Consider the following 27,529-nt stretch of genomic DNA (forward strand, 5'->3'; position numbering starts at 1 on the left):
ATGGACTGTAATGTGAAGGGTTGATGAGAAAGAGTAAGCACTGCCCCATATGAGCAGGAGAGAAATGCCAGCACCATCTTCAGTCATAGTCTGACAATCAGGTCACATGTACTAAATATCAGCTGTGGGTGAGACCCTGGCCTGGGCATGATGGGAGAACCATAGACATTTAAGCCCTCATCCCTGCCCTCTGAGTCTTTATAATCTAGTAGCGCAGATGACAATAAATGTTTGAGAAGTTACACGATTTTGCAAGAATTTAACAAACAGATTGAAGCCAGGAAGCCAAAAGATGTCCATGGATAAAAGGAGGATCTGAATTTTTAGGTCGTATTTTATTTTATTATTATTATTTTTTAATCTGGACACTATCTATAAGTTCTTTGGAAGCAAACAAATCTTAACCTCCATTTTAATCAGGCAGCTACGTCACCCGAGAAAAATAGGTGGTCCACTTGCTTGGCCTGTATAATTACAGATACTTTTGCTCAGTACAAGACTTTTTAATAATTTCCCTGTGACTTAGATCATGTGAGGTGATGTGGGTCATGGAACAAGGTATGTAGCACATATTTTGCTGTCTATAAATCATACTTCCTCTAGGCACTAGGATCTATACACACAGAGCAAACTAAGTCAGAACACGAAGTATTGAGCATTATTGAATGAATGACTGAGTGGAGAGATGGGAGAGTTTCATGACACAGACCTGAACCATCATATCTCACTATTTTCTAGCAATCCCAGTCTACATTTTTCCCCCTAAACACTCAGAGTACTCTGCAAATGTTCTATAACAAGCTTTAGTCTCTACAGACACCATCAATGTCATTTGAAATGCTATTGATTCTACATAAGCATTGTTGTTCCATTTTGTCTCTCTCTCTCTCTCTCTCTTTTTTTTTTGTACCAGGGATTGAATTCCATGGTACTTAACTAGTGAGCTGCATCCCTGGCCCTTTTTATTTTTTATTTTGAGACAGGGTCTCACTAGGTTGCTTAGGGCCTCATTAAGTTGGTGAGGCTGGCTTTGAATTTGTGATCCTCCAGATGTTCAAAAAAATGATGTGACCTAAAAATTGAAAAGACTTGATAAGCTAGAATGAAATTGCTGCTTGGAACAATTTGCTGGGACTGAGTGGCAGGTGTCTTCTAATTCTCCAAACTCAAATCAGTCCACTTCTACTGGGGTAGTTTACCTGTCTGACTCCCGGAGGCTGGTGATTCTGAGACCTCACTAAGCAGTCTCTTCCCATCCCTCTCCCATCACTGTGTCAGACTTCAGCCAGGATTCTATCCCCACCCCCCAATAAAAGTCTCTGTTGTTTATTTAACAAGGAGGAAGAAAGTGATGATTCTTCAAAGAAATGAAATTCACATATTCATCAACACTAGAATACATTCACTAGCTATGTTGCTGAGGCTGGCTTTGAACTCACATCCTCCTGCCTCAGCCTTCTGAGTCACTGGGATTACAGGCATGTGTTACTGAGCCCAGCCTCCCATTGGATTTTAACTTATTTTTTTCTCTATTATGAATAGCACTCTGATGAATATCCTTGTATTTTTATCTGTGTTCATATCTTTGTTAATTTTCATAGCACACATTTGTAGAAAAGGAATTATATGTATTATTTTCATAACTTTAAAAATCCATAAAGAAATAAATAATATTGTTTAACATTTTTTTTTTCTAAATCTGTATATACACTTGCAAGATGAAAAACCCTGATAAATCAAACTCGTTCATCAACTGGATGGTAATGGTCAAAACTGTGTTTGTATTTCCAGGCATTTTCAGATGAATTTGCCAGAAGGAAAAATGGAAATCTTAGTGACAAAATCCCCAAGGCTGAAGATACAAAAGGTTCAGTAAAGCTTTTAAATTGACAAATGCTTTCTAGTTTCTAAGTAACTATCCAAGTGACTGGTAGAAGATGATAGTGATGGTTTTTCTGGAAAAAAAATTGAGTGATAAATAACATAATTATTTTCCATACACCTAAGTGTGCAAGACACTGGCCATGTTTATCTGATCTGGGGTAAAAGAGAAAAGAGGGCCACATTCTGTAATTCATATAGTGGGTATTTAAGTAGTGACAACACTACTACTTTCAGAGCATAATATAGCATGTATTTTCTAAAACAGACGTGTTGAAAGACCATGTCAACCAAATGCTTCTCCTCTATCAAATTTGCTGCTGCTGCTGTTTTTCAGTTTATCCTGTTTGAAGTTCATTGAGTTTTTATTTTTATTTTTATTTTTTTTGAAATGGGGTTTCAATGTGGTGCCTAAGGTGGCCTCTAACATTGCAGGTGTGCACCACTACGTCCAGCTTCACTTAGGCTTCTTGAGACTAAAAAAATGTCTTTTATCAAATTTGGGAATTTGGGGGGCATTATTTCTTCAAATTTTTTTCCTGCACTTTTCTGTTGCCTTTTGATAGTCCAACCATGTGACTGCAAAACTTTTCAGTCATGTCTCTCAGGTCTCTGAGTAGTTGTTCTTCTCCCTGCCAGTCCCCCACCCCCCCCCCCGTGCTTTTTTCTCTCTTCTCTACAGATTGGATAATTTATATTGATCTGCCTTCAAGTTCACTGAATCTTTTCTCCATCCACTCTGCTGTTGAATACATTCAGTGAAATTTTATTTCAGATAGTGTATTTTGGAGTTCAAAAATGTCCATTTGGTCCTGTTTTGTATGGTTTCTATTTTTCTGCAAAGAGGTCCTGTCCTTTCATTCATCCAAATCATTTCCATTCATTCAAATATGTTTACTCTGATCTCATGGATCATAGTTACAGCAGATGCTAATAATTCCAACATCTGGATCACTTTGGAATTGACATTTATTGTTTTTATCTTCAAAAGTTGGTCATTTTTTTCTGGTTCTTTATATGACAAGCAATTTTGGAATGTAGACTGGACCTTTGGAATATTATGTTATGAGACTTGGGTCCTATTGAAATCTGAAGAGTGGTGGTGGTTTTTCTTGTTTAATGGTCAGTCAGTCAAGTTCATTCTGCGAGTTCTGTCTCACCTTCTGAGTGGGCAAGGTTCTAAGGTCAGTCAAAGTTAAAGACTTAGCTGGGCTGCCTTGGGCTTGCCCCACACCTGGGCAGCTCTGGGGGAGCTCAGGACTTATTCCAGTTCATGTATAGGATCAAGTGATCCCCTTCTCCAGTGTTCACCTTTCTATGATTCCCTTCCACTCTCTGGCTTGCGGAGCCCATTTTTGAGGTCCTCTGGCCACAGGGACAGGGATCACTTAGAGTTCAGTTTACCTGTTACATTGCCTCACAGTTTTTCATTACCAGGGTTGCCCTTGGGTAAAGTGGAGAGAGAAAAGAAAAATGTTCCATACAAACATTGAGCCTTACCTATGTGAGTGTGTGTGCGTGCATACGGACATTTTTTTTTTTCAGAACACGGGGGACCCCTTTTCTCTAATTCTTTTGGCCACACTTTATAGAATGTCTCTCAGAGTTGTAGCTCTCTGCAGTTCCAATGTGCAGTTCTGCAACTGGGGTCACTTTGAGCAAGTACCCGGATTAAAACTGTGTGTGTGTCAGCACACACATGTGTAAAAACAGAGAATTCCCTCCCATAGCTTTCAGCCCACAGAGACCCTTTCCCCAATCCTTTGACTGCAAAGACAAAGATCGTGTGAGAGGATTTTGCTGCCCATTATACAGTTCTTTTTACTCTAGGGGAGAAAAAAAGAAACATTTAAAAATGAAACCAAATGTGAAAATCTCCCCTGTACAGATTGCTTCTACATGTTTTCACCCCCTTGCCTAGTCTGCCTGCTGTTTACTTTTTAAAGTTCTCAAGTGGTGGCTTTTTGTGTCTGTCCTAAGTTTTTCTTTGTAATTGTGAGAGACACAGATCCTTAGAAGGCTAAGTTCACCTTGGTCAAACCCAGAGCTATGTTTGTCCTATATTTTCTAATCTTTTTCGAGAAACAGTTCATGCTGACTTGGTTATTGACTCTACCTTTTTTCTTTGTAGGTTTCTATGGGACTATCTCCAGCCCTGATTTAGGAGTGCATGAAATGCAGATTGGCCCCATCCTCTTCCAGGTGGCCTCTGGAGATATCACCAAAGAGGCAGCAGATGTGATTGTAAATTCAACATCAAATACGTTTAATCTCAAAGCAGGTACTTCACTAGTATGGTTTTCACTAGTGTAATTATTGACCTGGTAGATCCTATGAAGAAAGGTTTCTATAGCCAAGCTGGTTTTGATAACTTTGGCTTATTGATATTAATTTTTTAAAAAATTATTTTGACAAGTGTTCTTATAATTGGCACCAGTTATTTTATGAGTTTTTCTTCCTCTTATTGGCAATACCTAGGTTATAGGATTTCGTTGAAAATGAGGAATGTGTTTAGATAATAAGCTGATCTTTCTGATCCAAATGCACTGTCATGATTTTATTCATATTTGTTACCATCTTGATTTTCTTGTGTAGGTGTCTCCAAAGCAATTCTAGAATGTGCAGGACAAAATGTGGAGGCGGAATGTTCTCGCATGGGTAAGGCAAAATGCTATCTTCTGGTCCCAAATTATGAGCAGAAGCCTGAATAGGGAAGGCTTTGAAGAGCTGAGGAATGTCTTGGGATTGGGAAGACAACACATTAGTCTTAAAAATCATACAGTTTAATCATCTATTCCTGGAAGATTAGCCAACATCTCATCAATCAATCATCAATCAATCATCTATCTATCAGTCTTTGGCAAACACCCACCAATTCAAATGGTAGAATAGGAGAAGTAAAAAAATAATCTCACAGTTAGAAAGAGAAATTAAGCCACAGTTTCATCAAAGAGGGTTTCTTATTTTTGCTTACTAAACAAAGAATAGCTTCAACATCTAATTTTGTATCTTTTTTTCCTTCATCCGTGTTTCCCAGCTCAACAAGGCAAAAACGAGTATATAATTACAGAAGGTGGATTACTGAGGTGCAAGAATATCATCCATGTTGTTGGTGGAAATGATATCAAGAAGTCAGTTTCCTTTGTTTTGCAAGAGTGTGAGAAACGGAATTACTCATCCATTTGCCTCCCAGCCATTGGGACAGGTGTGTAGCCACTGGCTATCAACGCTGAATCCCACAGCGTCCACTTTCCCTTAGGTCTGGTGCTGAGTGTGAATGTGGGTGATACACAACGAATCTGAGGGACAGCAGAGACGGTTAATCTAGGAGTGGACAGATTCCTCACCCCAAGGCAGTCACTTAGGGAATGAGAAAAGCCTGGAGGTGGTTAAAGAGGAAAGAATGAGCTGGGTGCCATGACATGTGCTTATAGTTTGGGCTACTAGGGAGGCTGAGGCAGGAGGATCACTTGAGCCCAGGAGTTCGAGGCCAGTATGGGCAACTTAGACCCCATCTCAAAAAATAAATAAGAAAGACAGGAAGAAAGAAAGGAGGGAGGGCAGAAGGGAGGAAGAAAAGAAAGAGGAAAAAATGAAAAAAGAAAAGAATTGAAGAGAATGTGGGATGTCAGAGAGAAAGGAAGGGAAGGAGAGGGAGAAGAAAAGAAGGTGAGTGGAAGGAAAGACTTTCCCTCAGGCTGTTTCATCAGCTCTCTCTTTATTGACTCCCTGTGTATCCTCCATTGTTTCATTCTTAACTTCCTCTTCTGTCCCCTCCACGTGGACCACATCTGTGCAGCTGCTTCCATCTGGCTCATCTGACCTCTGGGTGAGCGCCCGCAGCCCTCCACTCAGTGGTTGCCTGTATCTGCTGGCCTTGGACCTCTGTACAGAAGCCTCTCGATCAGCAGAACCTCTGGGTCAGAAACTCAGCTCTACACCTTCCTTTTTCCAGCCAACTTCTTTTGAGTTTCTTATTTTCCTCAACCTGTGCAATGACTGTGTGGTTCTTTATAGATAAGCATAGTGCTTTGGGTTTATCATTAGTGAGCTGAAGCCCTTCAAGCTCTTCCCCCCAGAATCAGAGTCATGTTAGGAATTTCTGCTTGATCTCCCTTAGAGAGCAGGCCAGGAGTGGCACCTACTCTCAGGCTGGACGTCTCAGAGGATGGTGTCTGACTGGTCCCAGTGAGTGAGCACTGAGCATTGGAACTGACATTCTGTTGCTGAAAATCTATGAGTATCTTAGACTGGCATCAGCCTCTCCCAAAGTTCATTCTCAATAAGTTTAATCATCCTTGTCATTTTCTGGGCCTTCTAAACTTTTGATCCATGTCTTTCTTTCTGCAATTCTATGCCATTGCTCATAAAGTTCCTAAAAGGAATTTCATGTCTGCTTTACTACTTTTATTTCTAAAATTATAATTTATGATCCTTATATGTTTTTGTTCTCCAGTGATATCATCCATTCCTGGAAGATTAGCCAACATCTCAACAATCAATCAATCAATCAATCATCTATCTATCAGTCTTTGGCAAACACCCACCAATGGCTCCCCAGTCTCTGTCTTCATCTTTATTTCCCTGTGATATCTAATCTTGTGTTTCCACCTTAAGTTACTTTGGGACAATAAAGCAGCAGCTCAGTTGTGGCACAGATCTTCCCTGGGTAGAGTTAAAAGAAGAAACAAGGAAAGGTGGACATTTTAGTATTGTGTAAATATATATACATCTTGCAGTATGTCTTAGTTACTGCCAACCTGTTGTTTCTTCTGCTGACCTGGTCTGAACAAATAAATCAGGGTTGGCAGGTTCTTCTTGCTTGTCTTCTTTGGCTGTCTTCTTCACCACCTGAGCTGGTCTTTGGACCCCCAGATGGGAAGAGTTATGGTTGGGACCGTTAATGTCACCCCAAAAGCTCATGCCCCAAAAGCATTAGACAATGAAGGAATATTCAAAAGTGTAATGATTAGATTATTAGAGTTATAATATCATTGCTGCGTTAATCCACAAGATGGATTAATAATTTGAGTGAACTACTGGGTGCCAACTATAGGGAGGTTGAGGGTGGTGGAGGAAGTTGGTCACTGGGTGTATGCCCCTGGACAACAGCTTGTCCCTGGCTCCTCTATTGTCTCTCTCTGCTTCTTGCCAACCATGAAGAGAACAGCTTTCCTCCACCACACTTTTCTATCATAATGTTCTGCCTCATTTGGTCCCAGAGCAGTGGAGTCAGCCAACTATGAACTGAACCTATGAAACTGTAAGCCCCAAATAAACTTTTCCTCTGCTAAGTTTTTCTGATCAGGCCTTTTGACCACAGTGACTGGGAGCGTCCACCTTAGTGATGTTTATGAGTTGCCCTGTGACTGTGATCAGGACAGCTTCCTACAGGGAAGGCCTTCTCCCTATTCCTTATAGACACCTGCATAAGGGGAGGGAATGGCTGATCAAAAACACCTGAGAGTCAGTGCAAACTCCAAATTCCCATTCATTGTCTTCCCCCTCAATCCTGCCTTCCCCCTTAAATCCCCAGGTGTGTGAAAAGCTTTACTTTCCATCTGGAATCCTTGACTCCTTGTCACTCTTATGCTCATTAGATTGCTAGTTAGTTTAAATATGTATATATACACCAGACACAGTCGATAGAAAGATGACTAAGAGTCCAGTCCACAGGAGCACCTAGCCTGGAGGTAAATGAGTTAGGTAAATGAACACCTGCAGTACAACGTGGTGAAGGTATGTGGGGGAAAAAGAGAGGAAGGGAAGGGTCAAGGACAAACTCTGCTGGTCATAGTCCTCCTGATTTGGCTTCCTAAATATCTCCTCGTTCCTATACCCTACTCTTCATTATGGCCTCTTGTCTTTCTTAGTTCAGCACTTGTGTTTCGCCTAAAGTCTTATATTAGTTTCCTACCTAGAGCTGGATTCCCCACTCCAGTGCCTTCTCTATCCACTCCAGATTTATCTTTCTCAAAAATTGGTGTGCTTTCCTGTCCAGGCCAGGCTGAACATACCATTCCCCTGTGACATAGTTCTATCTGGCATAAGTTTTCCAAACTTCCCCCATTGTTTATTCCACATATCACACACATTCTCTGTGTCCTAATAAGTGGCTAGCTGAATATCTATCCTGTTATGGGACATGGTAGATGTTTATTGAGAGTGAATGAATGAATCTAAATTCTTCCAAGTACCATGTGAAAACCACAGCTTTTTATGGAGTTTCCTTCTGTCCCTGATCATTTCATTTAAAAAGCTGAAAAAACTATCTTGATTAATTTTACATAGGGATTGTCCACATTGCCACAGTTGTCTACATTGTCAAGTCAAAGAGGTCTACTCTCATTTTCTGTGATGATGGTAGATACCATCATTAGGGATAATCCAAATCAGCTCCCTAATCAGTCATACCAGGTTGGTGACATTTTTACATTGCCTACTATGTGACCTGGCCAGCTGACATTCACATGGACCACTTCCATAAGCTGAAAGGGACTTTTCATGATCTTACCTAGGCAGTGGCTTTCGTGACTTGAGAAAAACAATATGGAGCATGCTGAAAACAGGAATGGATCTGATTACTGGGCTACCTTGAACTCTGGTGGTTCAAGGAGGAAAAAACACTTCTGTGTGTGGGAGAAAAGACTTCCTGGAGGCTTAGGATAACTTGTGTGCAAAGAATTATAGATTATGACTATTAGCTGACAGTTCTGGGTTTCATATAAAATTATCTTAGTTGAAATCGATTCCCCCAAAGAAAAATAAAAATGGGGACAGATATTATGGAAATCAAAGGGAGATCAGTAGAGGAAAGCAATCAAGGATTGGGGGAGGAGAGTGCTGGGGAATGATATTGGCCAAATTATATTGTTATATTGTGTGCATGTACAAATATATGACAACAAATCCCAGAATTATGTACAACTATAATGTACCAATAAGACAATGTGGAAAAAATTACACATTAAAAAAATAAAATAAAATCAGGTCCCCCAAAATATCTGTGAAAATATGGACACATGCACAAAATCAAGTGATGACTGAGTAAAAAAGAACCTTTTTCTCTCTCAAGAGTGTGTTGTTTCAATGTATATTAGCATCTTCTGCTTTTTATGGATCCTTTGAATCCACTAGTGAACCAAAAAGAAAAGTTCTTAGGGACAGAACTTTGTACTCTGTAACAGGACACAGTGATCTGGGATCAGCAGAACAGGTCAGATAGAAATGTCAGAAACCAGAAGTTAGGTTTCAGGATCCCTGTTCCTTACTCGGTTGTTGGCTTCCTTGACATCCTGGGTGGAAAAACTCCCCATTGCATCCAGGATTTCAAAAGTGTTTGCAGATGTATTGTTAGAACAGTTCAACGTTGTGACCCATGATACGGTGAAGGTATGTGGGTGGCAAAAATTGGATGAATAGTTGGGGAGTGGGCATTTATTCTGTGAGATTTGTAATGCCTAATTTATTCCTGAGCTTTTTTTTTTTTTTTTTTTTGGATTTTTTTTCCCTGCTAGTCATTTTTTGTTATTTGCTTTTCCAGGACAAGCCCAACAAAACCCAGGTACGGTTGCTGATGGCACAATGGATGCCATTGAAGACTTCGTCCAGAAAGGATCCGTCCAGTCTGTGAAAAAAGTGAAAGTTGTTATCCTTCTGCCCCAGATCCTGGATGTGTTTTATGCCACCATGAAAAAAAGAGAAGGATCTCAGGCTGCCCCTCAGCAGTCTATGATGTCTAAATTTGCCTGTGAGTTGTTCATTTCTACTTCATATGTAATTCCTAATATTGCCATCGCATGAGAAATAGCTAATCTTCCTTTTCTCTTTAGCATTTTTGGGCTTTTCAAAGCAATCTCCCCAAAAACGGAATCCCTTGGTTTTGGAAAAGAAAACAGAATTGGTAGTTTTCCAGGTGTGTGGTGAAAATATAAACAATGTGGACAAAACTATCTCCTGGCTACAAGAACTGATTAAAAAGGAGCAGTGTTCTTACACTAGTGAAGATGAGTGTATCAAAGACTTTGATGAAAAGGAGTACCAGAAACTGAATGAGCTACAGAAGACTTTAAATATTACCATTTCCCTGAACCAGAAGAGACCTTTAATTGAGGTTTTGGGAATTAGCAGAGATGTGCTACAGGCTCGAAATGAAATTGAGGAAATGATCAAGAGCATTCGATTGGCCAAAGAAAAGGAATCCCGGGCAGATTGCATCAGTGACTTTATAGAATGGCAATATGATGCCAATAACGTTTTTGTTCCTTTTGACAAAATGACCAGTCTGAAATTGGAGGATGCAAGGAGAGCAAAGAATAAGAACGTTGTTGTCAAAATTAATAATCAGAACTATACAGTGAATCTGAACACATACATTGCCACAGGTCCACATGGACATAGTGTAACTATTCAGCGCCTCACAAAATCTGAAGGTGAGTTAGATTTTCATGCTTGTCATCTGTCATTTTAAACCTACTTTGGGCTTAACACTATTTGGATATGTATAAAATTTTCAAGTAGATAAAACTCCAGTAACCCTAATGGAATAAACTAAAAGACTTGGTCTCTGAGCTTAAAGAGTTTACTCTTTGGCCAGGGACACACAGCATGGACATGATCCCACAGTCTGAGAATGACCATCTTAATGATACCAATAGCCAAACCTTGCATTTGTTCCTGTCTCTAATTTATGAGCTTCCCCAGAGCCAGCTCTGCTGGGGAGGTAATGGCTGCATCAGCCACAGAAGGGAAGAAAATAGGCCCAAAGAGAAAGTGGCCCAAGATTTTCTAGAGGGGAAAAAACAGGACAGAATGGTCAGAGGGGGCCTCTCTGTGTCCCTGGTGACCCTGGGAGCATCCTAATTCTATTCCCAGAAGTCATCTCTGTCCTGAGCAGCAGTTTCCTTGACACACATCAGGAAGCCACCCAAGGATCCTGAGACTGGATTTGCTCCCCAAGAAGGGAATGCCTGTCCCACGTAAACCCCATCCCTGCCCTCGACACATAAGTCGCCCAGTGGAAAGCAGTAACTTGGCTTCCCATACACCATGTTCATCTCTTGTGAGATGAGTATGAATGAATTCCAGAGATCCTGAGCCCGCTGGGGAAATGACGTGACCAATCATGTGTAGTAGTCAGGATAGGAGGGAGGTCTGCCACCACAACCTGCCAAATGGCAAAATGTACTCCACACTGACCTCTTAAGGACATGGTGGAAAACAATGAGAAAATAGATGTGGAGTACACAGTGGTGATGGCAAGGAGGGGTTCTGGCAAATTCTATGCATAAGCAAAAGAATAGTAACTATTTCAGACAGGTAGGAAAATAATGTGTTGTTTAATTGTGCCAGAGTAGAGGCTGAATAGAAACTAAAGATGAGGTATAGTGCACCAGTGGTCTCCCATCTTAGCATGATCAGAACTTAAGATGAAGAGTCGCGGGCTTCACCCCTGGAGACCTTATTCAACAGGTGTGAGGTTTCTGTTTTGTTTGGTGTCGTGGATTAAACCCATTATGCAGGCTCAGCAATGTTTTATCGCAGAGCTGAATCCTAGCCTCTTTGGTTTGTTTAGTTTGTTATTTTTTGTATGTACTTAGGTACTAGGAATTGAACCCAGGGGTGCTACCACTGAGCTACATCCCGAGGCCTTTTTAATTTTTTTTTTTTATTTATTTGAAACAGTTTCTCTCTAATTGCCTGGGCTGGCCTGAACCTGGGATCCAGTTGTCTCAGCCTCCTGAGTTGCTGGGATTATAGGTGCGCCACTGTGCCTGGCCCCTTTTCTTTTCTTTCCTCTTTTTTTAAACCTTTATTGTATTTATTTATTTTTATGTGGTGCTGAGGATCAAACCCAGTGTCTCACACATGCCAGGCAGGCACTTTACCACTGAGCCACAACTACAGCCCTTTTTTTTTTCTTTTTTTAATGTATTTTTTAGTTGTATTTTTTAGTCTGTGAAAATATGGAAACATGAACAAATTCATTTTTTTTTATGTGGTGCTAAGGATTGAACCCAGCACCTTGCATGTGCTAGGCGAGCACTCTACCGCTAAGCCCCGGCCCCAGCCCCTCTTCTGTTCTTTTTAATAATAAGAATTCAGTTAGTTCTGGTATTGATTGTCTATGATCCACACTTGGAAAAAAAAAATCCTAGGAAGATAAGGAAATGGAAACATGGAATTAGGAGATTGTAACGCAAGAGCACAGATGATACTCAGTTAATTCAAAGAATACCAAGCATGTGCAGCAGAACCCTCAAATGTCTGCTTTGCAGTTGAAATCCCTGAGTACTGGAGTGACATGATGCAGCAGAATTGGTGTGCGGTGGAGCTGCAGCCAAGTGATCCAGAATACACTACTGTGGCAAGCAAGTTTAACCAGACCTGCTCACAGTTTGTCATAGAGAAGGTAAGTCAACTGCTGACATCATGTCTCTTGATGGCAGAGATAACTGATATCATGGCCCTGTCTAAATGCATTTTTATTCATTTTCTATTGCATTTTTAAACCAGAATTAGAATATTTATGGTAATTAGATTCTAGATTCTATTTATGGCACCACAATTACCAAAATTTAAAGTCTCGTGTCAGTTGTTACAACACAATCTTAGACGACAATCCCATGTTAGAATATTAAAGATACATCATATTTACTTTGTGAAGCAAGTTAATAAAATTTAATGATATGGCTTCAAAGTTGGATTTGATAACTAGCAAACATGAGATAGTGATGCATGGAGGGTCCTCACTCAGGATTCTGCTCTTTTGCTCCTGTGTTCACAGGTCAGAGGGTGCTAACTGCCTTGATAAACTCTGTAGCCTTTTCCCTATTCTTCTCAATTATTTTGGCATCTTCTGTGTTTAAACATTATTAATACTGTCATTTGAAATGATGTTCCTATCTGACTTATGTGAAAAGATATTTGACTTTTTTCTCCCTCTTTAACTAATTTCCCTCTCATTGTCAGTGTAATCTGTTTTTCCTCCATAGGACTCACAGTTTGGTCTTCTGTCTCTGTATCTCGCTGGGGAAATTTTTACCCCTCTTGTGTTCAGCCATTCATTCAATCTTGATAATTCCTAAATCAACACCACCAAACTGTATCTTTTACTCAAGTTTCTAGAACTTACTCAAGTGGCCTAAAACCTCTCCACTTGAATGTGTAACTGCTAAATCAACTTTTCTAAATCTAACTCATCATCTATTACTTCTGTGTTCTCTTCCTTCCCCACTTTTGTCCTTGATTCCACCATTTGCTGGGAAAATCAGAGATCTTTGATTACCTTCCATTCATCTGTAATAATGAGTCTGCCAATGAGGCTTTCATTTTTTTCTTTGCAAAATTTCTTTACTGCCTGCCATCATTCTGTTTATTCATGTAGTTAAACACATGATGATTCAAAAAGATCTCCAGTGTCCTACAAAGATATATACTATACCTTTAGATAAAATAAATAGATGAAGAAAAAATGGATAAAGAGAGAAAGAAGGTAGAGAAAATAAGATAATACCTAAATATTGCCAGGTCACAATATAACACAAGGTCTTAGACAGTCGTACATTTGTCCCTGAGTTTCCTAGTTTCCTAGTGGACAAAGCCAAGAAGTAAATACCTAGTAGTTACAAGACTCATAACATCCACAATAAAAGAATAAACCTTCTGATGACGAGACTCATGGCTCTTCACAATTCTGAGACTGACTCCTGAGAGATTTCTCTGGTGGCTCAAGTATTGGAGAATATCCTTAACATCATCTTCATGATAAATTCAATATCAAATTTATATCACCTTTTCTTAAACCTCCTTTAATGTAAACAGGTTGAACAAAACTGATGCCTGATTGAATGAAAACAATTCTATGAGGAACCAAGACAATGGGATTCAAGTGTGTAGCCATTTGATGGTCTAGTTCTGAGATAACAAAGTGTCATTCCAAATGCCAAAAACAGAAAACTGGTAGTGGCTGACTGGCCCATTTAACAAGATGCCAAATTCAGATGAGCTGGGAATGTGCTAATTGATGAGCAACATCTGTATTAGGCCCTGGGAGGCCTGCCATGGGTGGACAGACCTCATCAGAGAAATGAATCCAATAATGTCTAAATAAAATCTTATGTGAAATCCCATCGTAGGAACCAGGAAATCCTAGTGTATGAACCCAATAAAATCTGAAGTAGGTAGTACTTATGACACCTCTGTGTTGTTCCTGGTAGTATGAAAACACCAACATAAAAAATTGCTGCTCTGTCATCTTGCATTATTGTTATGTCTTATGATTAAGACTTTTTAATGTCCACAAACCTTGTGCTTAGATTCAACCATTTTACACATTTGCATTTGAAAGTTAAGTTATGCACATCATGACACTCTAAATAATTTAGTACATATTTTTTAAGAACAAAGACATTCTCTAAATTACAAAATACCATTATACTATGTAAGAAAATTACCATTAATGCACTAATATCCAGTATAGACACCATATTCGAAATTCTCCAATTGCTTAACAAATCTTTTTTATTCCTATTTCCCTGCTGTACCAACTTTGGTTATACACTATATTTGGTCATTATATCTTCCTCATATTTTCTAATATAGAATCATACTCCTGCATTTTTTAAAATAATTTTTTCATGACATCAAATTTTTGAAGAGTTTAAGCCAATTGTGTTGTAGAGTATCGCACATTCTGGACTTAATACCTTGGTATTTTGGAAAAAATTCCAACCAATTTTCTTATAGATTCTAGGTTTGTCTGATTCATCATAGAGTCATTTAATTTATTTCTGTATACTCTTTATTTCTGGTAAACTGAGAATTAGATTTAAAGGTTGAGGTAAATTCAGATCAACATTTTTATAATACTTCATAGGTGATATTTCACATCAGGAGTTTCATATGGTAAGTTTGTCCCACTGTTAACGATGCTAATATTAATGATGATGTTGTCCCCAACCATCTTTTATCCATTGATTTTAACACCCACTGATCATTCTTGCCTGAATCCATTGTGTCTACAAGATGACGTTCTAATGCTGGCATTCCTTTTGTATTTCTTATCTGGCTGTTTTTAAAAGAGTAAGTTTTCTTCCCTCATGCTTTTAAAAAAGGTTTATTACATTGTATTTAATTAGAGTGATTATTCCTTTAGATGTAAAAATCATCCTATGTGCGGCTGGTAGGAAATTGGCTTCCATGTCTTTTCCCCCTACACTTGGAACATTTCTTCACTTCCTGGCATAAGGTCACTCATGCCTACTTTGTGCTTTCTCTGTCTCAGGCTTGGAACCAGTTGTTTCCCTAAAAATCCTGATTGCATGTAGTGGGGAACGGCAGTAAGAAAGCAGAGTTGTGTGCCGAGTGAGCTCACTGCTACTGAGGTGTTGTGATTCCAGGCCCTTTCGTTTCTAAAGCTAAGAAAATCATGAGCTCAAATTTATGTTTTCTGTTAAAATTTAATATTATAGACTTTTCTTAAAATATTTTTATTGGTTTTAATTAGTTATACATGACAGTAGAATGCATTTATGCACTTTGATATATCATACATAGATGGGATATAATTTCTCATTTTTATGAGTGTACATGTTGCAGAATCATATTGGTCATGTTGTCACATATATACATACAGTAATAATGTCTGTCTTATTCTACTATCTTTCCTATCTCCACATTCTCTCCCTCCCCTCCCATAACTTCCCTCTACCTAATCTAAGGTAATGCTGTTCTTCCCTAGTGCCCCCCCTGTAAATTAGCATCTGCATATTGGAGAAAGCATTCAGCCTTTGGTTTTGTGGGATTGGCTTATTTCGCTTAGCATGATATTCTCCAGTTCTAACCAGTTATACCACACCTTGATATTTATCCACTGGCAAATGCCATAATTTCACTCTTCTTTAAAGCTGAGTAATATTCCATTGAGTATATATACCACATTTTCTTTATCCATTCATCTATTGAAGAACACCTAGCTTGGTTCCACAGTCTAGCTATTGTGAATTGAGCTGCTACAAACATTGATGTGGCTGTGTCACTATAGTATGCTGATTTTAAGTCCTTTGAGTATAAACCAAGGAGTGGGATAGCTGGTCAAATGGTGGTTCCATTCCCAATTTTTTGAGGAATTTCCGTACTGCTTTCCATAGTGGTTGCACCAATTTGCAGTCCCACCAGCCGTGCATGAGAGTACCGTTTTTCACTATATTCTTGCCAAAATTTATTGTTGCCTGTATTCTTGATGATTGCCATTCTGACAGGAGTAAGTTGAAATTTTAGAGTAGTTCTGATTTGCATTTCTCTAATTGCTTGAGATGTTGAACACTTTTTCATATATTTGTTGATCAGTTGTATTTCCTCTTCTGTGAAGTGTCTGTTCAGTTCCTCAGCCCATTTGTTGGTTGGATTATATGCTCATATATGAACATGTGATCAGTGTAACTCCACATCATGTTCAACCACAAGAATGGGATCAAAATTGTAATGGATTGCACCTCATGTATGTATGTCAAAACACTCTCTACTGTCATGTACATCTAAAAGCAAAAAATAAAAATAATCTAATGCTGCTTTAATATATCAAAAATAATAGATGAAGTGTCACTAGATTCAAAATGAATATTTTTCTAGAAAGAAGGCAATTACTGTCATAAAAACATAGTGTTAGAAAAATTATTATAGCTGTAAAGTATGTGATATGCCTATCTGTGATACAGTTAATTTTAAAAGTATCACCAAGCATACAAATCATAAGAATAAAATGCTGAACAATTAAAAAAACTACACTCAGATTCCATGTAACTTCAGTTAGATTGGCAATCATCAAGAATAAAAGTAACAACAAATGCCTGTGAGGATACAGGGGAAAAGGAACTCTTGTACACTATTGGTGGGAATGTAACAGTATGGCCACTATGGAAATCACTATGGAGGTTCCTCAAAAGAGTAGGAATAGAACCACCATGTAATCCAGTTATAGCCCACCTTGATATTTATCCAAAAGAATTAAAGTCAGTATACCCTAGAGATACATTCATAACTATTTTATAGCAGCACAATTCACAACAGTGAGATTATGGAATCAGTTTAGGTGTTTGTCAACACCTATTTATGAATGAATAAAGAAAACATGTCTTATATACACGATGAAGTCTTCTTCCACCATAAAAAATGAAATTGTATCCTTTACAAGAAAATGGAACAGGAGAGTATCATGTTTAGCAAAATATGCCAGATTCAGAAAGTCAAGCATTGTGTTTCCTTTCGAAGCTACAGGAAAAAAGAGAACAAAGGCGATGTTATGAAAATAGAAGGAAGATCAGTAGGTAGAGAAGTGGCATTAGGGAGAAGGAGGAAGGGGAAAGGAAGGTACTGGGGAAAGAAATTGCAAATTATGTTATGTGCTTGCACTAATATGCCACAGTGAACCCACTACTCTGTACAATTATTATGCATGAATAAAACATTTTAAAAAAGAAAATTTGATTTATAATAACATTAATTTTGTTTTATATTATAAATATGATACTAAAATTATTAGCAAAAAAATTAAAATATCAAGACTAACTTTCTTTGGTTAGTTTTAGAATGTTTCATCTTTTTCTAGTCTTTGTCTTTTTTTTTTTTTTTGTATTTTTTTAGTTGTAGTTGGACACAATACCTTTATTTATTTATTTTTATGTGGTGTTGAGGATCGAACCCAGGGCCTCGCACGTGCTAGGCGAGTGCTCTACCACTGAGCCCCAGCCCCAGCCCCAGCCCCGTCCAGTCTTTGTCTTTTAATCATTTTATGGTTATATATTAGCTCATATATTTAAAATGTGTCTCTTAGTAGCAGCATATGAGTTTTGTCTTTCTCCTTATCTTTTAAGTAGAGTACTTAATCTTTTTATTGCATTTAATGTGTTTACTGATGTTTGGGTTTAAATATTTCACTTTAATAATTTTAAAATCATTTTTATAACTTTATTTTATTTCTTTATTTTTTATGTGGTGCTGAGGACCAAATCCAGTGCCTCACACATGCTAGGAAGGTCTCTACCACTGAGCCACAACCCAGCCCTTAAATATTTTTATCAAATCTGTTCCTTGCTCTTTTTGTCCCTTTCTGACTTCTTTTCGGTTAATCGTTGCTGTTATTCTATTTTCTCCCCCTATTAGATTGTTGGTTGTGTGTCCTATTATAATTCTTTCCTTAATTACTCTGGAAATTACAAAGTATATCCTTGGTTTATGAAACTTTAATGTAGTATATTTATTATTATTATTTTTTTTAGACAATGCAGCCACTTTTTAAAACCTATTTACCCCTGTCTGACTTTTTTGCTGCTCTTAACATTGACCAACATATTTGCCCTTTCCTCCTAGTGCTCTTCAATACTTCCTTCATTTCTATGCTTCCGACTGGGATCATTTTCTGTACTTTCTCTAATATTGATCTAGTCGTGGTAGATTATCTCCAGTTTTGGTCTGCAATGACTTTATTTTGCCTTCCATCTTTGAAGGATAGTTTTTGCTGAGTATGGAATTCTGAATTGGCAATCATGTGTTTCAGGCACTTTGAAAAAGTTATTCCACCATGTTCTGACTTTATTGCTTCACTCTGTACTAGATACTGTACTGTTCTTCCCACAGTTACAACATGGCTAGGTCAACCAGTATCCCAGGAGGGCTGGGGCATCAAGAGGCAAAGGGACGGAGCAAGGTTATTGGACAGGGCAATAGAAGCCATTATTGGATGCACATAAATAGCAGTTACCGGAGAGACTGGATCATCAGATTTCTATCATGAGTACTTAAGATCCTAAATAGTTTGCTTTTATGTGTCTGTAGCAGATGTTAAAAAACAAACCAACATTCATCTCAATTTCTGTTTTTATGAAACTGGATCTGAAAAGATTTCCAGGCAGAAAGTTGTCATTTTCTGTTGAGTGTAATTTTTATTTATGAAAAATAGTGATCATGTTTCATTGCCTGTATACTTAGCAAGTGCCCTTGGCACTGGCAGAATAATTTTTTTCATTAATTTGTAGATTGAAAGGATCCAGAATCCAGATCTCTGGAATAGCTACCAGGCAAAGAAAAAAACCATGGATGGCAAGAATGGCCAGGTACAAAATGAGAGGCTACTCTTCCACGGAACAGATGGTGGCTCTGTGCTATATGTCAATGGAAATGGCTTCAACCGCAGTTATGCTGGAAAGAATGGTAAGAAGTGAGGGATCTGCCTGCTCCAGAGAAGGTGTCAGCCATGAGAACCCAAGCTGACTAGGGACAATGTGGATTTACTTATTTTCCCCATGGTTGGTGACCAGGTTGCAGACAAAGTTTCAGGATAGGACTTACTGTATTCCATCCTAAAGGGACTCAGTGGCCCTAGGAGGTAGACAATTTGATTTTTTAAAATGAAACACACATGGATCCAGGCGCCATGGTACACGCCTGTAATCCTAGTGGCTTGGTAGGCTGAGGCAGGAGGATTGTGAGTTCAAAGCCAGCCTCAGCAATTTAGCGAGGCCCTAAGCAACTCAGTGAGACCCTGTCTCTAAATAAAATACAAAAAGGGCTGGGGATGTGGCTCAGTGATTAAGAGACCCTGGGTTCAATCCCTGGTACCAAAAAAAGGAAAAAAAAAAAAAGACACAAAATATTTAAACTGAACATTGTTTTTTTTTTTTTTTTTTTTTTTTTTTTACATTATTTGACATAGTGGACCAACATGTCAAATTCTATACTAAATTGAAATTCTTAAATGTGTTTTGTTTTTCTCTTCACAGCTGTAGCATATGGAAAGGGAACCTATTTTGCTGTTGATGCCAGTTATTCTGCCAATAACACTTACTCCAGACCAGATATAAATGGGAAAAAGCATATGTATTATGTGCGAGTACTTACTGGAATCTACACCCGCGGACACAGTTCATTAATTGTGCCTCCTTCAAAGAATACGCAAAATCCGACGGACCTGTATGACTCTGTCACGGATGATGAAAAAAGTCCAAGTATATTTGTAGTATTTTATGACTATCAGGCATACCCAGAGTACCTCATTACTTTTAGATAACATTTTGGGTTCTTTCTCAAAAGCCATTGTTCATTTATACCTATCTAGTTGTAAAAACAAGTATCTGATTTTTAAAAACCTCTTAACAGCTTTTTCCAAGATCAAAATATCCTTCTGTGGCACTGAAAACGTCTCAGCTTCTCTTTCATGATGGAGATGAATTATGTTGAGAGCAAATAAATTTGAGAATTTGGGTGGACAACTGTGTGTCCACAGGTATGGACATCAAATCCATAAGAAGGAGAGACTTATAGTCTCACAGACAGTAGACACAACCATACAATTCCAGCTGCCACTAGCAGGAGGACACAGCTGGAATCATGTCAAGATGCTACAGTGCTCTAGGAAGTATGGTGTGACTAAGTGCTGGGGCTGCTGTCTTCCTTGGGGGCTGGCATGATGTCTTATTCATGTTTTTGTCCTTGGAGTGTGGTCTCTGTCTGAGGGGTAATGGGTGTTCCATAAGTGTTTGATAAATCAATCTGGAATGAAAAAGCCTTCTTAGATTCCTACCCAAAGTAGGAGCCATCTCATCAGTATCCTTGACCTATATTGCCTTTTAATTGAATAGATTCCACTGCAGGGAACTTCTTCCTTCACAAACCAGCCCATGCCATGTGGGAGCTTGAGCTAGGGCTCTGACTACAGTGTGCTTGCACTCTGCACAAATGGGCACAGGTGGATTGCATCTCATGGAGTTGTGCAGCCTAGAAGCCACTCTACCTGCCAAACACTGAACCTAAATTTGCCTTCTTACCACATCTACTCACTGGTATTGACACTGTTCCATGAAAACAATGGACAGTCTTCAGTGGATGCTCTCCTATGCAGCTAAGATGGATGGACTCTCAGGTTACTACACAATGTATTTCCCTTGGCAGCCTCGCTTTTGACAGTTTTAAAGCCATGTGTATAAATAAGACAAAGGAATTAAGCAGTCATTTTGCTAATTTGATAACTCAATATCTATTGGATGGTTGAGTTGGTTTTTATTTAACTTCCTCAGATAAATTTCAGATTCATACACCATTTGTTGAGAACGTAGGTCAAATTAGATAGTATATTAGGTGCTTTCACGTACATTGTTTTATTCCTACAAACAATCATGTGAGTTAATAATTATATTTTAAGGCTGAGGAAATATGTTCAGATTGCAAGAAACCTCCTTGCCTGAGGTCACCTAGGCAGGAACCTTGAGAGCCAGCCATTGAGTCTTGGTGCCTCAGCACCCTTTGCTCTTCTTCCCACCACAGAACATGGTCTCTAAATTAATGCCATCGATTTGGGAATATCCCAAATAATCTTTGAAATACTCCCATAATTCTTTAGCTTTTTCCCTTCTGGCTTTGGTTTCCATTATATCTCCTCATTCGAAGTTCTGTAGGCCAAGAAGCCAGAGCCAACGCTGATGGGAAGCCAGTGCAGATGGCACACCTGGATGCTGGGATGGCGGGAGGATAGAGTCGCTCTTCTGAGGCAACAGGGAGCAACACCAGACCTTCCTTCCTGTGGAGGAGGGTGAGGAGGCCACAGGTGCTGCTCCATTGACAGAGGTCTTCCAACTTCGGCTGCTGCCGCCATCTGTCTATATTTGGATGGCAAAGACTCTGTATGTCTTGGGGGAGTGGCTTTCTAGCCAATGGCATCTGAACCCAGCACCAACAACTTGGAATAAAAAACACAGACCTAGTCTCATTTGCTTTTGTTCTCCAGTGGTTTGGTTGACTCAGGGCAAGGCTGAAAAGCAGAGTGTGGTGCACTTAGGATTAATGATCTAGTCAATAAATGTTATAGTTATCATCAATCTAAATAAAGATGTCATTTTGCTCCTCTTTGGGTAAAATCACTTTCACTTGGTAGAAAACACCTTTCTCCCAAAGGGCAAATGTGGGGGATATAATGCTAAACAGTGGCCACTGCTGATAAAAAGCCACAACTAAACATGACAGCATCGTGGAATGCTCAGACTACTAATATCCAGATGGAAAGTACAGGAAGGGAGGGGCACAAGACAGGAATAGTTCAGTAAATCTGGAGGGAAACTTGACTTCCAGCAAGTAGCCCCCCTGCTGAAACAGGCCCACTTTGAGCCTGTGATAGGTCCTGGTGGGTCAGCATAAGGTCAGAGACTACAACTTCTTTGGTATTTAAATTACTCGAGGAGTGTGCTGAAACCACAAGTCTGGGCTCCATCCCAAAGGAGTCCTATCTGTAGTTGTAGTGGACCAAGGAATCTGCATTTTCAGCACGCATCTCAAATGATTCTGACAGCCCAGATACCCAGGGCCATCAGGACTTTGATGGGCCCAAGAGGCTTTTTTGCCTTTGTAGTCCTTTTCCCTTAGTATCTAAAACAATTTGAAATTTTTAGCAACTGCATCGATATAAAACATGAGTGTAGCTGAGACTGGATTATATTCATTTTTTTCTGGCATTAAAAGAAATTAAAACATCTTTGTGGATTTCTGAAAGTATCACAGGCCCTTGCATTGTGCCTACTGAACCAAATGGATATATGAACTCTGCTGACTCACACCTTGGTGTTGTGACATTAGGTATAAGTCTGAGCTTGTGTTCTTGAGCTCCTTTGGCCTGTGGTGAGTCAAAGTATTCACTGACTAATTGGTTTCACTCCCTCAGATGTGCTTATCCACGAGACGCAGCATGAAGTGGGCACCAGCTCCATTGGTGGGTGACAGTCCCCCCTTTCCGCTGTTCTCTCTTACAATGTCCCTTTGCCGATGGACCAGGATCTCTGGCTGCCTCATAATCTCGATCCCTATAAAACCAGGAAATTAACTCCCATTTATACTTAGAAATCCAATTATATCAATGTCTTATCTTCTTCCCAGGCCTCTGCATGTCAAGGACTAGTACTTATAACTGAATGAAAGGCTTTCTCTCAGGAGACCTTTCAAACCTTTCTAACCCCAACCTAACTAAGTACATACATCTAGCCCAGTACATGTGCAGAATAAATAAAAAGTTTTATGATAACTATACTTCACCTCAAAATAAGATTTTCCTGAAGTTTCACACAATAATGCTTACACTTACTACTGCAAGTCACTGAAATTATCTATAATTTTGAATATTTGCATGATTTTGAGTTGTATTGAATCCTAACACATTCTATTTCATATTGATCTCACTCTGTAAATCAATATTTTGACTCATTAATGGGTCATAACATAGTAAACATAAAAATTACCTGAAGAAAAAGATAAACCTTATATTTGGCTACAATATCCTCTGCCTCAAAGTATGGAGTATTGCAAACAAGTCCTTTAATCTGCTTAGTCAAATATTTAATGAGCACCTATTATGTGCTGGGAACGGATCAAAGTTCTTAGGAATAACTGTAGAATGTGCAGGGCATGCAAAGTCCTGAGATGGGGAGAGACAAGAATGGGCTGTGCTCTGTTCTAATTCTCTTTACAAACATCGTGCCCTTCAGTGCTTTAGCCCAGCAAACCATGTGGCCCCCAAGGCACATATCTCAGGGCAGGCTGCTTTCCAGGGTCTCAAGTGGGGTAAATGCCAGATGAGACTCCATTTGTTTTCTTGGCCTTGAGAGACTGATGCACAATGAATCCTAGGCTTCTATTGTCCTTTGCTGCATATCAGTAATAATTCCACTTTATAGAACTTGTGTGTGGGGGTGTTCTCTCTCACCAGAGTCAAGACAAGTTGGTAATCAAGACACTGTGAATTTGCTTCACAGATGGTGACAAGTGTCACAGAAGGGCCCCTTTCAGACCCTTCTTTCCTTGGGTGTGCTCACATAACAATAGCCTCCCTTTCTCTCTCCCAGAAGCACCTACTTTCTTTGGATTTATTGATACCTTCAGTGTGAGGAAAGATAGATGGGGCCAGTAGTCAGTTGGTTCTAATAGGTGACTTCCTGTATCTTTTTTTTTATTGAGCATTTGTTTTATGCATGGTTACTCAGAGATCAACATGCTTTCTAATTTCTAAATTGTTAATTATCTCCAGGTCTTCTTACAAATATGAGGGTAGGATCCATCTCACTAAACTATGCTTTCGGTCACTATTTCAGCAGTTGGTAGCACCCAGTACCATCTAATTCCAGGATTGGTATGCCTGCACAGGGAGAATTCATCTTGGACCCCCACCTGCTTTCCTCTTAAGGCTTGTATTTATATTTCCTCCTTGGTGCTTATATTTAAAATAGGATGGGATGGAGGAGGAAAAGCAAAGTTAACTGAGGAAAGACTTACAATAAAAGGTGTCACTTTGGCCAAAGAGCAATGTGTTTCCTGTTCTGAATGACAGGGGTCACCAGTGAGAATTCTGCAGGTGTCAGAAGTGAAATCACCTCAGATCCAGGCTAGAATCCATCTAATGAATTCATCCAACCAGGAGCTGGCAAACCTTTTCTGAAAAGGACATTACTATTTGTAAACATTTTTGGCTTTCTGGGCCATATAGTCTCTGTACTGAACTCTGCCACTGTCATGGTAAAGCTGCCATAGATAATATGCAATAAATGACAAAGATGTGTTCCAATAAAGCCTTATTTACAAAAAGCAGCAGCATGTTGTCCCTGGTTGAAGCGGATAGAGAGACTGCTTACGGCTGGAAACACCTGAGGCTTATATGTAAAACAGGCTGAAAGGAGGAGGAATGGCAAAGGGACTAAGGAAAGGCTTACAAATAAAAGGAACCAGTCTGGCCAGACAGCAATGTGCAGAGCAAACCAACTGATTTTTAATTAGGTAAGAATAAGTTCATTTACAAACATGTGCAAATTGACCTTTTGCTGTGCATTTTTAAATTGTAAAGTAGTCATATTATTTAGAAATATCCTTAAAATGTTATTTAAAAAGTCATCAATTGGAATCACAAGCTTTTCCCTTGTAACAAAAGTAGTGCCACCATTCTGGTCACTTGTGGATTCACCAAGCAGTCCAACAAGTCGTCTGTGGAAACGAATGTTTGAGAAGGGGCTGGAGCACTGTTTGAAGCCATTTGATCCACCCCAGCATTGTCACTTGTACTCATTGTCTGCTGCCTGTCAGCACAAAACAGTTTTGCAAAGTGTTTTCCATCTTTGAAGACAAAGTCTTTGCCATCACTTTCAAATATGCCTCCTCCTTCTGAAGGTGTTTCTTTGGATCTCAGTGTTACAGGGACCAGGTCAGGGCCAAAGAGACTTGCTGCCTCCTGTTTTATGGCTGCCATGGTTCCGTTCTGGCCATGAGTTCCTTCCATCTCCATGCGGTTGCACGTGTTTAAATCTTCCTTTTGCAGGTTCTCCTTACTTGTTCTTAGTGCTTGAATTTCTACTCCCTTGGATGTTTTGTAATGATCAAGAAAGGCAGCTACAGCTCCATTTAAGTAGTGGCAATTGACTTCATGGGATGTTTCCTCAACCTAAGGAAAACAAATACCCTTTAGAGACATTTAGATAAATGGAAAGCAAATGCCCTAGCCATGGTTGATTTACCACAGAAAGCAACAACCACGATGAGAACAAGAGGTAGCCTACCTCCGTGGGGTTTAACCATGCTCTGGTATTGTGTGGGTCCTCTGCAGTTTTCAGTGCACACACAAGCATGCGGGTGATGGCCTCCTCCACCCGGGCAAGGTGGTCCTCTTCCTAAAGTGAGATAAAAAACTTCATTTTTAGCATTTGTCTCTGTGTCTCATGACTTAGGGTCCCTTTTAATTTTGTGCTCCATTCTCTCATCAATATAAGTATTGTTAGAGAAGGAACAAATATATTGACAGAACTATAATTTTTATATATTCTCTATTATCTGCCATCTAGAAGAGGTACAGAATATTTCACCACATTTAAGTGTTCATGTTGTGTATGAGACACAGGTCTTAAGTATGAATCATCTTAAGATGGTTTCTCCATATTTTGATATGTTTAAAAATCTTAAGAAAAGTACTAAACTAAGTACAAAAGAATGATCCCTAGAGTTTGAAAACCAACTTATTTTTGAGAGATGGGAGAAGAATAATAGTAATGCCTGGCTATAAGAATGAGATAACTAGGGGCTGGGGCTGGGGCTCAGTGGTAGAGCACTTGCCTTGCATGTATGAGGCCCTGGGTTCAATCCTTAGCACCACATAAAATAAACAAACAAAATAAAGGTTAAAAAAAAAGGATGAGATAACTATCTATCTAAACAACTTTTCTAAGATATGACAAATATAAACTGTAGCATTAATGATAAATGACACTTAAATCAGCAACTTCTACTCATTAAAAACACCATAAGGAAAAAACCACTACATGTCTATAATATACACGTATAATATACACAATATAATTGATGAAAGATTAATATCTAGGAGAGAGATCCTGCACATAAAAGACAAATGACATAATTTTTTCAAATGGGCAAAAGTCAAAAAAGAGCATTCATATGATTAATAAGTATATGAAAATATACTTAACCTTCAAAGAAATACAAATCCAGAAGCCCATGAAACTGACAAAGGAGGGTCTCCTAATTCTAAGTGTGGAGAAATGCAGGATCCTAGACAGGAGGCTTACTAATGGTGGGAACTCTAACTGATAGACAGAAAATCTTGCACATGTGTTTTAAGAGACATGTACAAGAACATTCTTTCATAAAAACAAAAACTTGGAAATAATTCAATTATCCATCAACAGAGCAATGAATACATGGTGGAAAACACAAAACAATGTTGTAGGGAATGAGTGAAAAGCTACATGTGACAACACAAATGAACCTCAAAAACAGTACTGAATTTCAAAGAGCAAATCCCCACGATAAGACACCACTTCACACGAGGATGGCTTAAAAAAAAAAAAAAGAAAAGAAATTAACAAATGTTGGTGAGGACGTGGAAAAATCAGAATCTTCATAAATTGCTGGGAAAAACATATAATGGGGCAGCTACTTTGGAAATAGTCTGGGAATTCAGTAGGCTAAACACAGAACATAGGTGATAATTAACCTTGACTTAGTTGGCTAGGCTATAATACCCAGTTGTTTGCCCAAATGCTAGTCCAGATGTTGTTGTGAAGATATTTTCAAGATGCTATTAGCATTGACCATCAGTTGACTCTAAGTAATAAAGGTCACCCTCAATAATATGAATGATCCTCATCCAATCAGTTGAAGGCTTTAAGAGTAAAAACAGGTTTCCCAGAGAAGAAATCCTGCCTCAAAAATGGAACAGAAATCCTGTGTGAGTCTCTTCTACATCAGTTAGCCCTACAGATTTCAGACTCTTGACTGCAGCTCCAACTCTTGTCTGAGTTCTCTGCCTGCCCTGCAAATTATAGACTTGTCAGCTCCTATAAATCAAGTAAGCCAGTTCCTTAAAGGGAATCTCAATCTTTCTCTCTTTCCCCATTCTATAGACAGATAACAATATATGTCTGTGTAGACAGAAAGCACATAGATATCTATATATACTTACATGTGGATACCATAAGTATATATGTCTATATATACATAGGAATATAACTGCTGGGTCAAATGGTTATCACCCAGGGTTCCCCAAAGAAATAGAACCAATGGAATATATATATAGAGAGATAACCATTAACAGATAACACCATCTACTACTAGATTC

The 27,529-nt window shown here is 38.9% G+C and overlaps 2 protein-coding genes across 6 annotated transcripts in view; one reads left to right on the forward strand and one right to left on the reverse strand.

Moving 5' to 3' along the window:
- PARP14 (poly(ADP-ribose) polymerase family member 14) overlaps positions 1 to 20,179 on the forward strand; it is a 47,715-nt gene extending 27,536 nt beyond the window's left edge. Inside the window, exons 9-17 of the mRNA XM_081300620.1 lie at positions 1,792 to 1,867; positions 4,013 to 4,162; positions 4,477 to 4,539; positions 4,919 to 5,086; positions 9,425 to 9,631; positions 9,714 to 10,313; positions 12,159 to 12,292; positions 18,915 to 19,089; positions 19,659 to 20,179. Coding sequence (XP_081156746.1) covers positions 1,792 to 1,867; positions 4,013 to 4,162; positions 4,477 to 4,539; positions 4,919 to 5,086; positions 9,425 to 9,631; positions 9,714 to 10,313; positions 12,159 to 12,292; positions 18,915 to 19,089; positions 19,659 to 19,945 — 1,860 coding nt within the window. The 3' untranslated portion in view covers positions 19,946 to 20,179. The remainder of the gene's footprint in view (positions 1 to 1,791; positions 1,868 to 4,012; positions 4,163 to 4,476; positions 4,540 to 4,918; positions 5,087 to 9,424; positions 9,632 to 9,713; positions 10,314 to 12,158; positions 12,293 to 18,914; positions 19,090 to 19,658) is intronic.
- A 4,458-nt stretch (positions 20,180 to 24,637) lies between these two features.
- The window catches only part of HSPBAP1 (HSPB1 associated protein 1), a 73,583-nt gene continuing 70,691 nt past the window's right edge, over positions 24,638 to 27,529 (reverse strand). For all 5 annotated transcript variants that reach the window (XM_081302818.1, XM_081302816.1, XM_081302817.1 and 2 more), the window contains 2 exons: positions 25,458 to 25,568; positions 24,638 to 25,342 (listed from right to left, as the gene is read on the reverse strand). In XM_081302818.1, coding sequence (XP_081158944.1) covers positions 24,809 to 25,342; positions 25,458 to 25,568 — 645 coding nt within the window. In that variant the 3' untranslated portion in view covers positions 24,638 to 24,808. The remainder of the gene's footprint in view (positions 25,343 to 25,457; positions 25,569 to 27,529) is intronic.

The sequence above is a fragment of the Spermophilus citellus genome (assembly GCF_964194105.1).
Source record: "Spermophilus citellus genome assembly, chromosome: 7".
Taxonomy (NCBI): domain Eukaryota; kingdom Metazoa; phylum Chordata; class Mammalia; order Rodentia; family Sciuridae; genus Spermophilus; species Spermophilus citellus.